This window comes from Mirounga angustirostris, unplaced genomic scaffold, assembly GCF_029215605.1.
Source record: "Mirounga angustirostris isolate CCGP_5_RB_7025 unplaced genomic scaffold, mMirAng1.0.hap1 SCAF_10, whole genome shotgun sequence".
NCBI classification, from domain to species: Eukaryota; Metazoa; Chordata; class Mammalia; order Carnivora; family Phocidae; genus Mirounga; species Mirounga angustirostris.
The window spans coordinates 19444991-19457493 of NW_026991718.1; the positions used below are offsets into that span (position 1 = coordinate 19444991).

A 12503-nucleotide genomic window follows, 5' to 3' on the forward strand; every position below is an offset into this window, starting at 1 on the left:
CAGATGAAGAAACAGACTGTGAGATTTAACTACACGCACAATTCACAAAGCTAGAAAGTGGCAGAGCTGAGGTTCAACTCAGGTATTTCTAACACCGAAGTTCATGCTCTTTCTGCCATACCACTTAGGTCCTCTTGAAAGATAGAACATGTAGACATATACACATTGTCACATAGCCAGAAGAAGGCAAACTCAAATTTATGTTACAAGTAACAGGAACCATAGCATTCAAAGAAAGGAGAAAATGCTGTGAGGGTCAGAAGAGCATTTCCACAGGAGCTGAACTGGACCTTGAGGACAGTTAGCAAGGCAAGGTGAAAGAGAAGGTGTCAGAGGCTGGAGGAGGGAATGTGCTTGCAAGTCTAGGGGACCGTAAGTAGAGGGCACGGAGACAGGGCAACAGTAATGTCTTAGCATGGTCCTGGGAAACCAAATCCACTGAAGGTAAAAATAAGATTTTATAGGAATTAAGTTTGGTAAAATAGATTGGGGCAGATTTCCAGGAGCCTTGAATGCTAAACTCAGGGGTTTGGATTGAGTCCTACGGATGAAGTGTCACCCTCAGGAGGAGCAGTGTTGCAGTCAACAGCTCAGGCTTCATCTTGAGGAGGAAGAGGGACAGGAGGAGCAGTGAGCAGCCTCCTCAGGAGGAGGAGGACCAGCTAGCGCCATGTCCGTAGTTGGAGCCAGAGATAGGATCTGAGTCCTGTGAGGGTGAAGAGGGGATTTTGTGATGGGGAAAATGAAGTCTTCATTAGGCGGCTTCCAAAGTCTCACTCCTGCAGAGACATATACTGGGCAGCTTGGCAAATTAATTAAAACTAAACAACCGAGTTTTAAAGTTCTGGAGCTCTGAAACAGCATTTGGATTGGTATGAAAACTGTCGGAAAATCTTACGAGGTTTGGACTCAACTCACACCACTCTTCTCACCTGGCAAATCGTAGGATTTGTGTTCGTCTTGCTTTGCCTGTCTGTGAAGGTGTGGCCATATCTGAAGTCCTTTGAGGTCTGGTCTAAGGCATCCTGTTTTTAAGTAGCAGTTCAAATTGGCTGAAGTTTGGTTTGATCTTTTCCATTTTTTTTAAAATTTCAGAATAGACTATCTTAAAAGCATTCTTTTTAAAGAAGCAAAATTTTCTCTCTAGTTCGTTTGATCATGCCTTTATTAAGAATGTTTTTTAAGTGTTTGGGGACAGAAATACCTGGTGCTTTGCCCCAGTATTTCATATGTTGAAACACATAAACATGAAATTTTACATGCTGTTATTTTTCTTAGTCCGTCAGTGCTTAAAAGCCCCATAGCTTGTGCTTATGCCAAGTTGCAGTGGCAGAGCCTTCTTTCTGTTGTAGCCCGTCAGGCAATCTCGGTTGGCTCCAGTGGTTTTGTAGTTGCCAAACAGGAGCTTGGGAGTGAGACAGGTATACAGGAAAGGAGAAGGAAGAGAACCAAGGCGGAGGGTTCGAGGAGGATTGAGGACTACCTGTATTTGGAGAACAGAGATGGGGAAGAGGCAAGACAGAGAGAACAGAATATAGAGAAGCAGGAAGAAGGCTTAGTAGGGGGATTGTTGACATGGAGAGAGAGGAGGGGTCAGGGCCAGAGCTCCAGAAGGAAAAGAGTAGGAAAGAGAAGTTAGGAACAGAGGGGGGGAAGGGCACAGGGATAGCTAGTGAATAGACTCAGAGAGTTGGTGTATGTTAGTCGCACAAAAAAGAGCCCAAAGAAAGAAGAAAACAAATGGGAGCCTGTGGGGTCCAGAAGCAAAGCTTGGAAAATCAGGCAAAGAAGAGGATAAAGGGAAAAATGATGCTAATGTAACTAGAGGTTTAATCCACCAAGCTACGAAGACTCAGCTCAGAGGCTGTCTATCTTTTCTGAGGGAGTGTAGAGTGGAGGTGTAGATGGATCAAGAGGGAAACACATTGGGGACTGGACTGATACAGCAGTTGGAGGTTGGGACATTTGACATGTGGCCAATGAAGGTTGATGAAAACAACTTTTATTCAATTAGGATAGAAAAGTTTTCAGAAAAGCTGAGTGGAATTGACATAAATTAGTGATGAATGACCAAAAAAATGCATCACTAATCTAAAATACTTCATTTACCTATTAAACATGAAGCACAAATTTGCCAAAGGATTGAGACACTAACAGATGTACTTGGATGCCTTGGAAGGCATCTCAGTTCTTGGTCTGGAACATTTGCAAGTGTGATACTGGCTTTATTCAGTTCGACAAATGACTTTTTAATAAGGATGGTTGTAAAAACTAACTTCTGGCTTTGTTTTCCCAATAGAAAATGCTAGAACTATGCAACTTCAGACATTTTTAAGGGATATGTGTTTTATTACTGAAAGTAGCTAAAGGGAAAATTCACACTGTTCTCAGCTAGTAATTGACTGTTATTTTTAGCTCATGTGTTTAAATGAATTGTCTGTCAGGAAAAAGAAGTTAAATATAAAATTGTTCTACTAATATTTTGCTGTAATTCAAAAGGCAATATGTAAAAGAGCTATGTAATAGTATATTTAGATACTACGCAAATCTTCTGGACATTAACTTTAGTAATGCTGATGTCCTATTACTGAGTTGTGGTGGTTTTTATTTTGCTAATACTGGGTTAAAGCCCTTAATTTTCTAACAACGTAAAGTTTTTTTTTATCCTACTAAAGTCATCCATAGAATGCTTTTGTAACCAATTTCCAAATTATATATATATGTGTGTGTGTGTGTGTGTGTGTGTGTGTATTATATATATATTTTTTTAAACCCACCACTGGACACCCAGACTCTGACACTGGGCTTTTCCCAATCTTGGCAATATTAGCAGTGATGCTCATTTTCATTATTGATGGCAACCCTGTAGGAGGCTTGACCATTCCAATTTTGATTTTATTTTTAAAGTGTGAACTTTCCAGAACCCTGAGCAAAATGAGTGCAGCAATTTTCTTTTTGTAGGACAAGAAGACAGAAGAGTTCTTCTCTGTGGTGACTACAGACTAGAGGAATGCTCTAGTGAGTTTCCACTTCAAGTAGTACCCACTCATAAGCCGGGGGGGCAGACCCTTCTGTCTAAACACATCTTTTATTTGTGTTCCAGCAGGTGCAACAGGTTCAGGTGTTTGCTGACGTCCAGTGTACAGTGAATCTGGTAGGCGGGGACCCTTACCTGAACCAGCCTGGTCCACTGGGAACTCAAAAACCCACGGCAGGACCACAGACCCCCCAAGCCCAGCAGAAGAGCCTCCTTCAGCAGCTACTGACTGAATAACCACTTTTAAAGGAATGTGAAATTTAAATAATAGACATACAGAGATATACAAATATATTATATATTTTTCTGAGATTTTTGATATCTCAATCTGCAGCCATTCTTCAGGTCGTAGCATTTGGAGCAAAAAAAAAAAAAAAAAAAGGAATTCACTTTTGTTGGAAGATTGAGAGGTGTTTTTGTTTCTTTCTTTGTAAAGGCCTTGGATATTGAAAAAAAAATAACAAGGCAGAACAGTTGGACAATCTATTTCTTGAGCCAAATTTAATTATTCTTATTTTTGTAATCAGTCATTGGCTTCTTATCTGGATGAAGGCTTTTGGAGGAGAACCAAAATGACAAGTTCCAAGGGGAAGACGAAGCCCCACCTCTGCTGGCTCAGTCCTGACCCTGACAAGGAAGAAGGGCCCAGTGGGGCTTTGCCTGAGCCCGTCCACCAAAGGCTGTCCCGTGTGTCAAGTCAGCAGCCCTCCCCTTCCGACCCTGGCAGCTTGTGTGTACAATCAGCTTCTTCTAGCAACTCCCTATCTGTTGGCTTCAAGAGAATATTTTGCCTCCCATATGTACCCCTTCTTTTTTTAAAGATGGATTTAAACCAAGATGCCTCCAGGAACGAGGACGAAATGAGTATATTCACAGAGGAATCCAAAAAATACAGTTTGGGGGAAAATGCAATAATTTTTGATGAGATGGGTGAAGGACAAGAAGCGAGTTCTGTCAATTATTGTAGATACAATTTTTCTGATTAAATCTGGAAAAAAAGGCAGCCTGTTCTTTCTGCTTTTATTGTATTAACAGCTAAGGTAGCTAAAGTTATTTAAAATAAAATTAAATTTATGACCCAAGTAGCTTATTTTTCCCTTTAAATCTCACTGTAAATATATTTGATTTCTCGTAGAAATTGATTTCCTTCTGTTTAATTTTATGGTTTTATTATCATACTCTTGATTTTTCTAAACTTGTGTGTGAATATATCATTGACTGAATTGCAGTTACATTTGGCTAGCGATACTTCATCATTTTACTAACTGGGATGCCATGTACGGATTTACTTTGCAGTTCGCATCAAAGTGCCACTGCCAGAAAGAGCTGTTGGAGATGAGCTAGTGCACACTGCCCTAGAGTGTCCCTGGGATCACGTACCTTGAGACAGTGCAAGGAGTTAACACCAGAAGTGCACACGCTACTTGTACAGAGAAAAATTAGTCCTCAAAGAAAATTTTCCTGTGTTTTAGATTGACTGTGGGGATTTGAATTTTCATCAGTGCAAATATAAATTTCTCTATCCTACTCTGAGGCCTATTGGTACCGTATTTTCCCTTTGTGTCTTGTCACTCTGCCACGTCTTGTCTCATCCTGGCCTCTGAGTCAAGGATCCAGTGAACTGCCTCTAGTTCTAGAAGTTCCACTGCAAGGCCAGGAAAGCTTGAGAAGGGTATTGTGGAAGAAGCAAAGGTAGACCCCCATCACTCGCCTTTACCTGCACCCCGGGCCTGTGAATGATGACAGCATCTGACATCGTGCACCAGCTACCTCTGCTTCCACGGCAGAGCAAAGGCCATAAGAACTAAGAACGGATGAGGAGCATGGACTCAGACACCAAGGAAGAAGCCATTTTCCCAGGTCCTCCTTTGTGCATCTCACCACCCCTAGTTACAGATAACTCCACTGAACAGCATCTACTCAGAAACTATACCGAATAAAAAGATTGCTGGAAGGGCTCACATGGGTAGCAACTATGAAACAGAAATAGGACACTCAGTTACAAAAATTATCTTTTAGTTTTTCAGAAAATGCATCCCTGATTTCATTCATTCCCAGCTTGAACGCCCAGCCATATTACTCTAGTCCTTACCAAACTGCTCTAGGAGGTCATTTCTGTTTTGTTTGTGATATTTAGATGTGCAGACTTCAGGAAGTTCACCTTTAACTTCAGCATTCCAGATGAAGTTTCCTGACTCAGTGCTTTTGCATAAGGAACTAGTTTTAAAAAGTGGTAAGGAAAATTGGAGATGCTAATAACATCCTCCCCATCCCAGCTGCACCTTAAAGTATGCATGTCACCTTCAAGGTTTTATAATTGCACTGTTTGTTTTATGTATGTACAGATTAAAATTATTGCTACATTTGAGGAAAATAAAATTGCTTGCTTCTATGTAATTCCTGTCATTCCACAGGAAATTCACTTTTCCAGCTCCTGAATAGAATTTGTTTAACAACCTCCTGGGTTGCCTCTTCATTTACAGGGAAGAAATGAAACCTACATCCTGCAGGAATTGCCAAAGCCCCAGTGACTAATGAGTCATTAAAGGATCACAAAAGAAAGGATCCCTGAAGCCAAAGATCCTCGAAGGCACCCTGATATGAACCAGTGAAAATTGGAAAGGGTCAAAGTAAAGTTGTGAGAGTGGGCAATGAGGAAATCGTACCTTTGGCTGTTTGCCCTATGATTCAACACACGGGTTCTGCTGTTTCTGGACCCAGGAGATGGAGTCGGGCAGCCCTTCGTAGCTACAGGACACCATCTCCATCACTGTTTTTTATATAATAACATTTATTATTAGTATGCAGATTACAGAGATGTTGAATCTTACTTAAGGAGGCTCCTTCATTTTGCCCTTGCATTTTATAAGATGTAGGCTCTTGTCTCTTGTTTGTGTGTTTTTAAGCAGCCTAAATACACTGGCTAAGTAGGCCAGGGTAAGGAGGGTAAACAAATGTGATTCTAGAAGGCATTCCACACACAGTCCTACATATAAATAGACACAGATTTGGTGGCTGCTCTCTGAAGTCATGCTTACAGGAGAATAAAAGCTTTTTTCCCAATGTTGGGATAAGGTAAAAATGACACTTGGCTTAGATGAGTCTGAACATTGATTTAAATTTATGCTAAGGTAGGGGTGGGAAGGCCACTAGAAAAACTAATAGAAACAACTGAGGGAAAAGTGAGGTTGCTATAGAAGAACTTCCATCTTCTTTATGGTTTGGCCAAGATAGGTTCATACCTAGAAACTGTCTCCTGGGCCCTGAGAGTCAAAGGAAAAGAAAGGACAGTTGTCTATTTACAAAGGAAGCTATGCTGATTTCCTCCTTGACATGAACTACTCTCACCAGGAGAGCAGCTCCACTTGAAAAAAGTGAATGATTCAGAGCAAGCTTGATCCTTGGCCATTCCTGTACCTCTGAAAAAGATCTTGATGATTTAATTAAGCCCATAAATTCTTTTTATTGGAGAAAACTGCCAAAGGAAGCATTCCTCCATCCAGAACCTTTTCTGCCAGCACTAAATTAGTTTTCTTTATATGTTTTATTTTCATTGCCACAAGAGCTCTTAACAAGATTAAAGAAACCCAAAGCTCTGGCCTCATTCAACATGTTTTATTGTCTTTATCCAAGGCGCTAAGATGTGGAAGAATCCAGAGAGGGACGCGAACCCTGCCCTCCCAGAGCTTATATCCCATTGGGGAGGACATCCGTACTTCTAATTACAATAGGACTAAGTGGTATCAAGGAGAGTTAGAAGTTGCTTTGTGAGTGAAACCTGGTCTGGAGGGTCAAGGAAAGTTTCCTTGCCGAAAAAATGGCATTTGAGGTATGGTTTGTAGGATGAAGAGGAGGGAGCTCAGAGGGCAGAGTGACAATTCTGAGGAACTGCAGGTCATGGAGACAGGAAGGAACCTCAGAGAACTTTTTTTTTTTAATTGTTAACCAGTTTCTGAGTTCTCATAAACATTAGAATTAGGTCAGCTGGTGAATTGGAAAGTAATTGAAATCAGCCCTTGGCTCCAGGAGAAACATGAACCAGGCTTTGGGACCCTCACTTGGAAATTGTGGCAGCCTATAGCGAAGGTCTCTTCCATAACTAGCCCTGTCCAGCCAGAAGCATGGGCTTTTATATCTTTTTTTGCCAAATGGGCCACAATAATGTTGTAGCATTAGGGGAACATTCAGGGAAAACACATGTGCTTTTAGGTTCATTGTCTCATTCAATCCCTGCGGTCCTTTTGAGAGAGATGTTATAAAGAGAAAACAGACTGAAAGGTTATGACACAAAACATGGTTTATCAGGGGAATTGGAACCTGAAGCCAAGTCTTCAGATTCCAAATTCTGGATTCACCATCCTGGACTACATGACGGAGGACTGCTTCAGAGTCCGCAGACGTTAATCTCACTGTGTGGCCTCGAGCAAGGCTTTCTTCTATGAAATAACTTTTTTTTTTTTTTTAAGATTTTCTTTATTTGAGAGAGAGAACGAGCAAGGGGGAGGAGCAGAGGGAGTGGGAGAAGCAGACTCCCTGCCGAGCAGGGAGCCCGACACCGGGCTCGATCCCAGGACCCCAAGATCATGACCTGAGCCAAAGGCAGCCACTTAACCAACTGAGCCACCCAGGCACCCCTGAAATAACTTTTAAAAACAGGCCTTGAAAACCAGGGTGGGTTGCGGGGGAGCCCAAGGGCTAAGAAGAGAGGACCTGGTCCTTCAGAGGTAGTCCAGGCCTGCCCTTCAGAGGCCTAACTGGGGCTGAGCTTTGGCATCAGGTCAGGAAGATGTCCCACCACAGTCTGGGGAGAGGCATTCTAGCCTGCATAATCTAAACAGGAAATGAATTAGGGGCTCTGTGAAACCACAGTGTCAAACACTTAGCTTGAAAGAATTTTGGAAAACGTGGGCTCCTTATGCAGCAGGTATAAATGAGAGACTGAGGATCACTTTTGTGAGGCAGGGCCCCTACAATTCCTCCTAGGAAATTTGGTTTCTTGGATCACATCATGGAGGCAAGAAATCACTTTTCTCTGGCTCTGGAGCCTTCTGCAAACAATCTTTTTCCTCTGCTGGAGTTTGGCTCCGGTCTAATCATTTGTATTTGCCTCAGAACTTTGGTCCTTTATGCAACCAGCAGAACCAACCAATGCCCACAAGTATCTGTAGCAAACCTGAGACATTCGCTTGAGAAAAGAAGAACAGAAATGTTTACAGGAATAATTTCTTCTTTTTTGTAAAGTGAGTTAGCTTTTTTTTTTTTTTTCCCTAAGTAATCTCTACACCCAGCATGGCGCTTGAACTCATGACCCCAAGATCAAGAGTCACATGCTGTATCTACTGAACCAGGCAGGCACCCCTTAAAGTAATCATTTCTATTCCATCAGGTTTTCTTCCCACTCCAATGCCCAGAGGTCCTAAGGTGCAGAATAAAACAAAACCTGCTACCAAGGTTTATATATTCCATTTCTGATGATCTGTTGCCGTACAGATAACTATGAAAGGCAGTGTGGGAAGTACAGAGATAGTTGCCTGAAGCTGCTTCCTTCCTAATAATGGAGACTCTGCATCCATTAAGAAATACGTTTCTACTCTGCTAGGCAATATGCTAGGCTGATACTCTTGCCCTGATAATTTCTTAGTTTGTACAGCACTTTCACATACAATAGGTCTTTTTTTTTTTTTTTGCCATGCAGTTTTTTAAATTTTATTTTATTTTGTTATGTTAATCACCATACATTACATCATTAGTTTTTGATGTAGTGTTCCATGAATCCCATGAAGCAATTAGAGTCTGAAGCTCAGATTTATGGTCAGGTGGCTGGGAAATTCTGGACACAAGAGTCAACCCTTAGGTTTTGTGATGAGACCTGCCGTTCTTTCCACTGCGCAATACAACTGTTAGAGCAACAGAACCTAGACAGTGACACATAAAAACTGGGAATCGTGATGCGTTAACAGTTATTCTTAGAAGCTTGTAAGGATTTCATTTTGAAAATAAAACTGGGCACTAATTTTGATTTTTTTTTTTATTTTAAATTTGTGTGAGGATGATAGTTCTCAAGCAAGTCCCTGTACTCTCCTGAGCAATTTCATCTTTTTCTTTGATCTCAGTACCACTTACATTGATAACGCATCTTACGTCTACTCTTCTAGCCAAGATAGGCCTCAAGATCCAGGCCTGAATTTCCAGCTGGTGAACATGACCACGTGCATGGATTCCACCACCCCAGCCCAGCACCTCAAACTCAATCACAAACAAATCACTTACTTCCCCACAAACACATTCTTTGTCCGTTATCTAGATTAATTGCATCACCATCCTATTAGTGGTCATTTTCAACAACTTCCTCCCACTCATCTCACCAAATTGCCAACAGTTTGCCTCTGTCGTATAGCTATCTTCTCCCTTCTAGCCCCATTAATCACAGACTGAATTCAGGACTTAATTATCTTTCTTTGGATGATTACAGTAACCACCTCCCCACCTTCTACCTTCATCTCTCTCACAGTCTATCAGAGAAGTCTTTCTGAACACAACCTTCAGAGTCTTTTAATGACTGTTTCTTTCCTATAGTTGATTTGAAATCAACCTGCCTTTTAAGCTTCATTACCCTCAACGTTCTCTAAACAATCCTGTCACACTGATCTGGTCTTCATCCTTGAATTTACTACCTTCGTTCTCACTTACATTGCCGTATTCATTCTTTTTCCTCAGCCTTTAATGCTCCTCCTTTCTCCTCCCTACTTGTCCCTTCAAAGCTTCAATTTAGATCCTTTCTAAGAAGCCCTCCCCTGATCCACACGCTTAAATTAGCCCCCTCTTCTGTACTGTCTTGCTCCAGTGTTTGGGCCTCTGTTGGCACTTGGTTAGGTGTACATCTGTTTCTCTTCTCCAACAAATTATAAGCTTTTTATTTTTTTTTTATTTTTAAATTGTAAGCTTTTCAAAGAAGAGGTTCAAGTCTCTTCCCCCGCCCCCCCCCCCCCCATGCCGAGAGCCTTCCACACAGTAGGCTCTGAACTCTCATTGAAGAACTAGATTCAGAAGCAGTATTTTAAATCAGGGAAAGGAGCTGATGGACAGAACAGGCACTGAATTGTCTTCCTAGAGTCTGGATTGTTGAGCTAATGAAAAGTTGCAAAAGTGTCCCAAGAGTCTGGGGCGCCTGGGTGGCTCAGTCGTTAGGCGTCTGCCTTCGGCTCAGGTCATGATCCCAGGGTCCTGGGATTGAGACCCGCATCAGGCTCCCTGCTCCACGGGAAGCCTGCTTCTCCCTCTCCCCCTGCTTATGTTCCCTCTCTCGCTGTGTCTCTCTCTGTCAAATAAATAAATAAAATCTTAAAAAAAAAAGTGTCCAAGAGTTCAAGATAAGGTCATAATTCTATCCTGATGATTATTCTCTTTTTTCATGAAATGTGAGCCCCACATATTTGGGGAATTTGAAGAACATTAGCTGTTACCTTTAATACTTCCCCTTCTTAAGGATGGTGTTTTTATAAAGTTAATGCACATGTAAGTTACTCAAAAGTAATACTTTTATCACGCTCTGAAGCTTTGTGCTGATGTTAGCAATTGTATTTTAAATGAGAATTATTTAGTAAGCTAGACTTTTAAAGTTCAACCAAAACCAGCGGGGAGAAAGGATCTACATAGAACATTATTTAAAGACTCATGCACATCTAAGCTTAGGCTTTAAAATTTCATCCTACCTTCTCTTGCAAGCTTTTTCCAAGCCTTTTATTAAGGACTTTTTCAAATGCGTATTAAAGTAGAAAAAACAGTATAATGAACCAGTTCCAAGTTTTAAAATCAGTCTTTGATGTGTGATTTTTATAACCCCAAATAAAGAGATGACTTCAGGCACTCTGTCAATTTCCAGTTCAAAATTAAGTTGTGGTTAGCTTTGGAAACCTTCAGACTTAAGAGTTTGTTTGTTTGTTTGTTTAAAGATTTTATTTATTTGACAGAGAGAGACACAGCGAGAGAGGGAACACAAGCAGAGGGAGCGGGAGAGGGAGTGGTAGGCTTCCCGCGAAGCAGGGAGCCCATTGCAGTGGGGCTCGCTCCCAGGACCCTGGGATCATGACCTGAGCCGAAGGCAGGTGGCCAATGACCAAGCCACCCAGGCGCCCCAAGAGTTTGTTTGTTAAAGTATTACACAATAGCTACTTTAAAGAATGAGTATTTTAAAGAAATAGTAATAATAATTTATATTTTCAGTCAACAGATACTGATTTCTTGCCTACATTTGTCATTTACTATTCAGGCACTGGGGCTACATCAATGAGGAAAATAAAAATCCCTGTTCTCACAGAGCTTGCATTCTAATGAAGGTTGATTGACAAATGAGCAAAATACGGGGTGTGTCAGATGCTAAGTGCTGTGAAGAAAAATTAAGTAGGGAAGGAAGGACAGAGAGTGCCTCTGGAGGGGAGTGGTTACAGTTTAAAACAGGAAGGTCAGAACAGATCTTCAGAGAAGGTAACCTTTGAGTGGACCTAAAGGAGGTGAGAGAGCGAGCCATGGGAATAGGGAGAAAGAGCTTTCTAAGAGAGGTGTGAAGTCTTGAGGCTGGAGCTGAATGAATGAGAATAGCAGGAGATGAGGCCAAAGAGGTGAGGAGGGCCAGGATGGTGTAGGGTCTTGTAGACCAATGCAAGAACTTTGGCTTTTATTCTGACATGGGGAGCCATTGGAACATCTTAAGCAGAGGAGTGATGTGATCTTACTTGGGTTTTTAAATAATCACTTGGGATTTTGTATTGAGAATAGTTGTAAAGAAAGCAACTGCAAAAGCAAGTAGACCTGTAGGAGGCTATTGTGATAGTCCAAGCAAGAGATGATGACTTGGACCAGGATCAGAGCACTGGAAATTGTGGGAGGTGGTCAAATTCCAGATGGATTTTGAAAGTAGGAACACACACTTGCGGACATTATCAGATGTGAAGTGTGAGAGAAGAATCAAAAGTAATTCCGAGGTTTTTGCCCTGAGCCAAACTGGAAGGATGGAACTTCCATTAACAGAGATGGGCGGGTTTAACTGTCATGATCAGTTTGATATTCCTGTTAGACATACTGGAGGCAGAGATATCAAATCAGCTGTTGGATATATATGGGTTTGAAATTTAGGGGGTAGTTGGAGCTGCAGATACAAATTTGGAAGTTGTCAGCATATAGCTGGTTTTTAAAGCCAGGAGACTAAAAGATGAATGGAACCCAGTTCTCTCTCTCTCTCTCTCTTTTTTTTTTCTTCAAAGATTTTATTTATTTGAGAGAGCACACATGAGCGGGGAGGGGGGGTGGTGGGGGGAGGGTAGAGGGAGAAGCAGGCTCCTCACTGAGCAGGGAGCCCAATGACATGGGTCTCAATCCCAGGACCATTGGAATCATGACCTGAGCCAGGGCAGATGCTTAACTGACTGAGCCACACAGGCGACCCTAGAACCCAAGTCTCTTAACTAGG

General features: G+C 41.7%; 1 protein-coding gene across 14 annotated transcripts in view; it reads left to right on the plus strand.

Moving 5' to 3' along the window:
- Positions 1-5576, plus strand: part of NCOA1 (nuclear receptor coactivator 1) — a 238050-nt gene extending 232474 nt beyond the window's left edge. For 6 of the 14 annotated variants that reach the window (XM_054509638.2, XM_054509636.2, XM_054509637.2 and 3 more), the window contains one exon: positions 3104-5575. In XM_054509638.2, coding sequence (XP_054365613.1) covers positions 3104-3274 — 171 coding nt within the window. In that variant the 3' untranslated portion in view covers positions 3275-5575. Of the gene's footprint in view, positions 1-2961; positions 3019-3103 lie in introns of all 14 variants that reach the window. The other 8 variants (XM_045884189.3, XM_054509639.2, XM_054509634.2 and 5 more) reach the window with 4 other exon arrangements.
- Positions 5577-12503: the final 6927 nt, after the last annotated feature.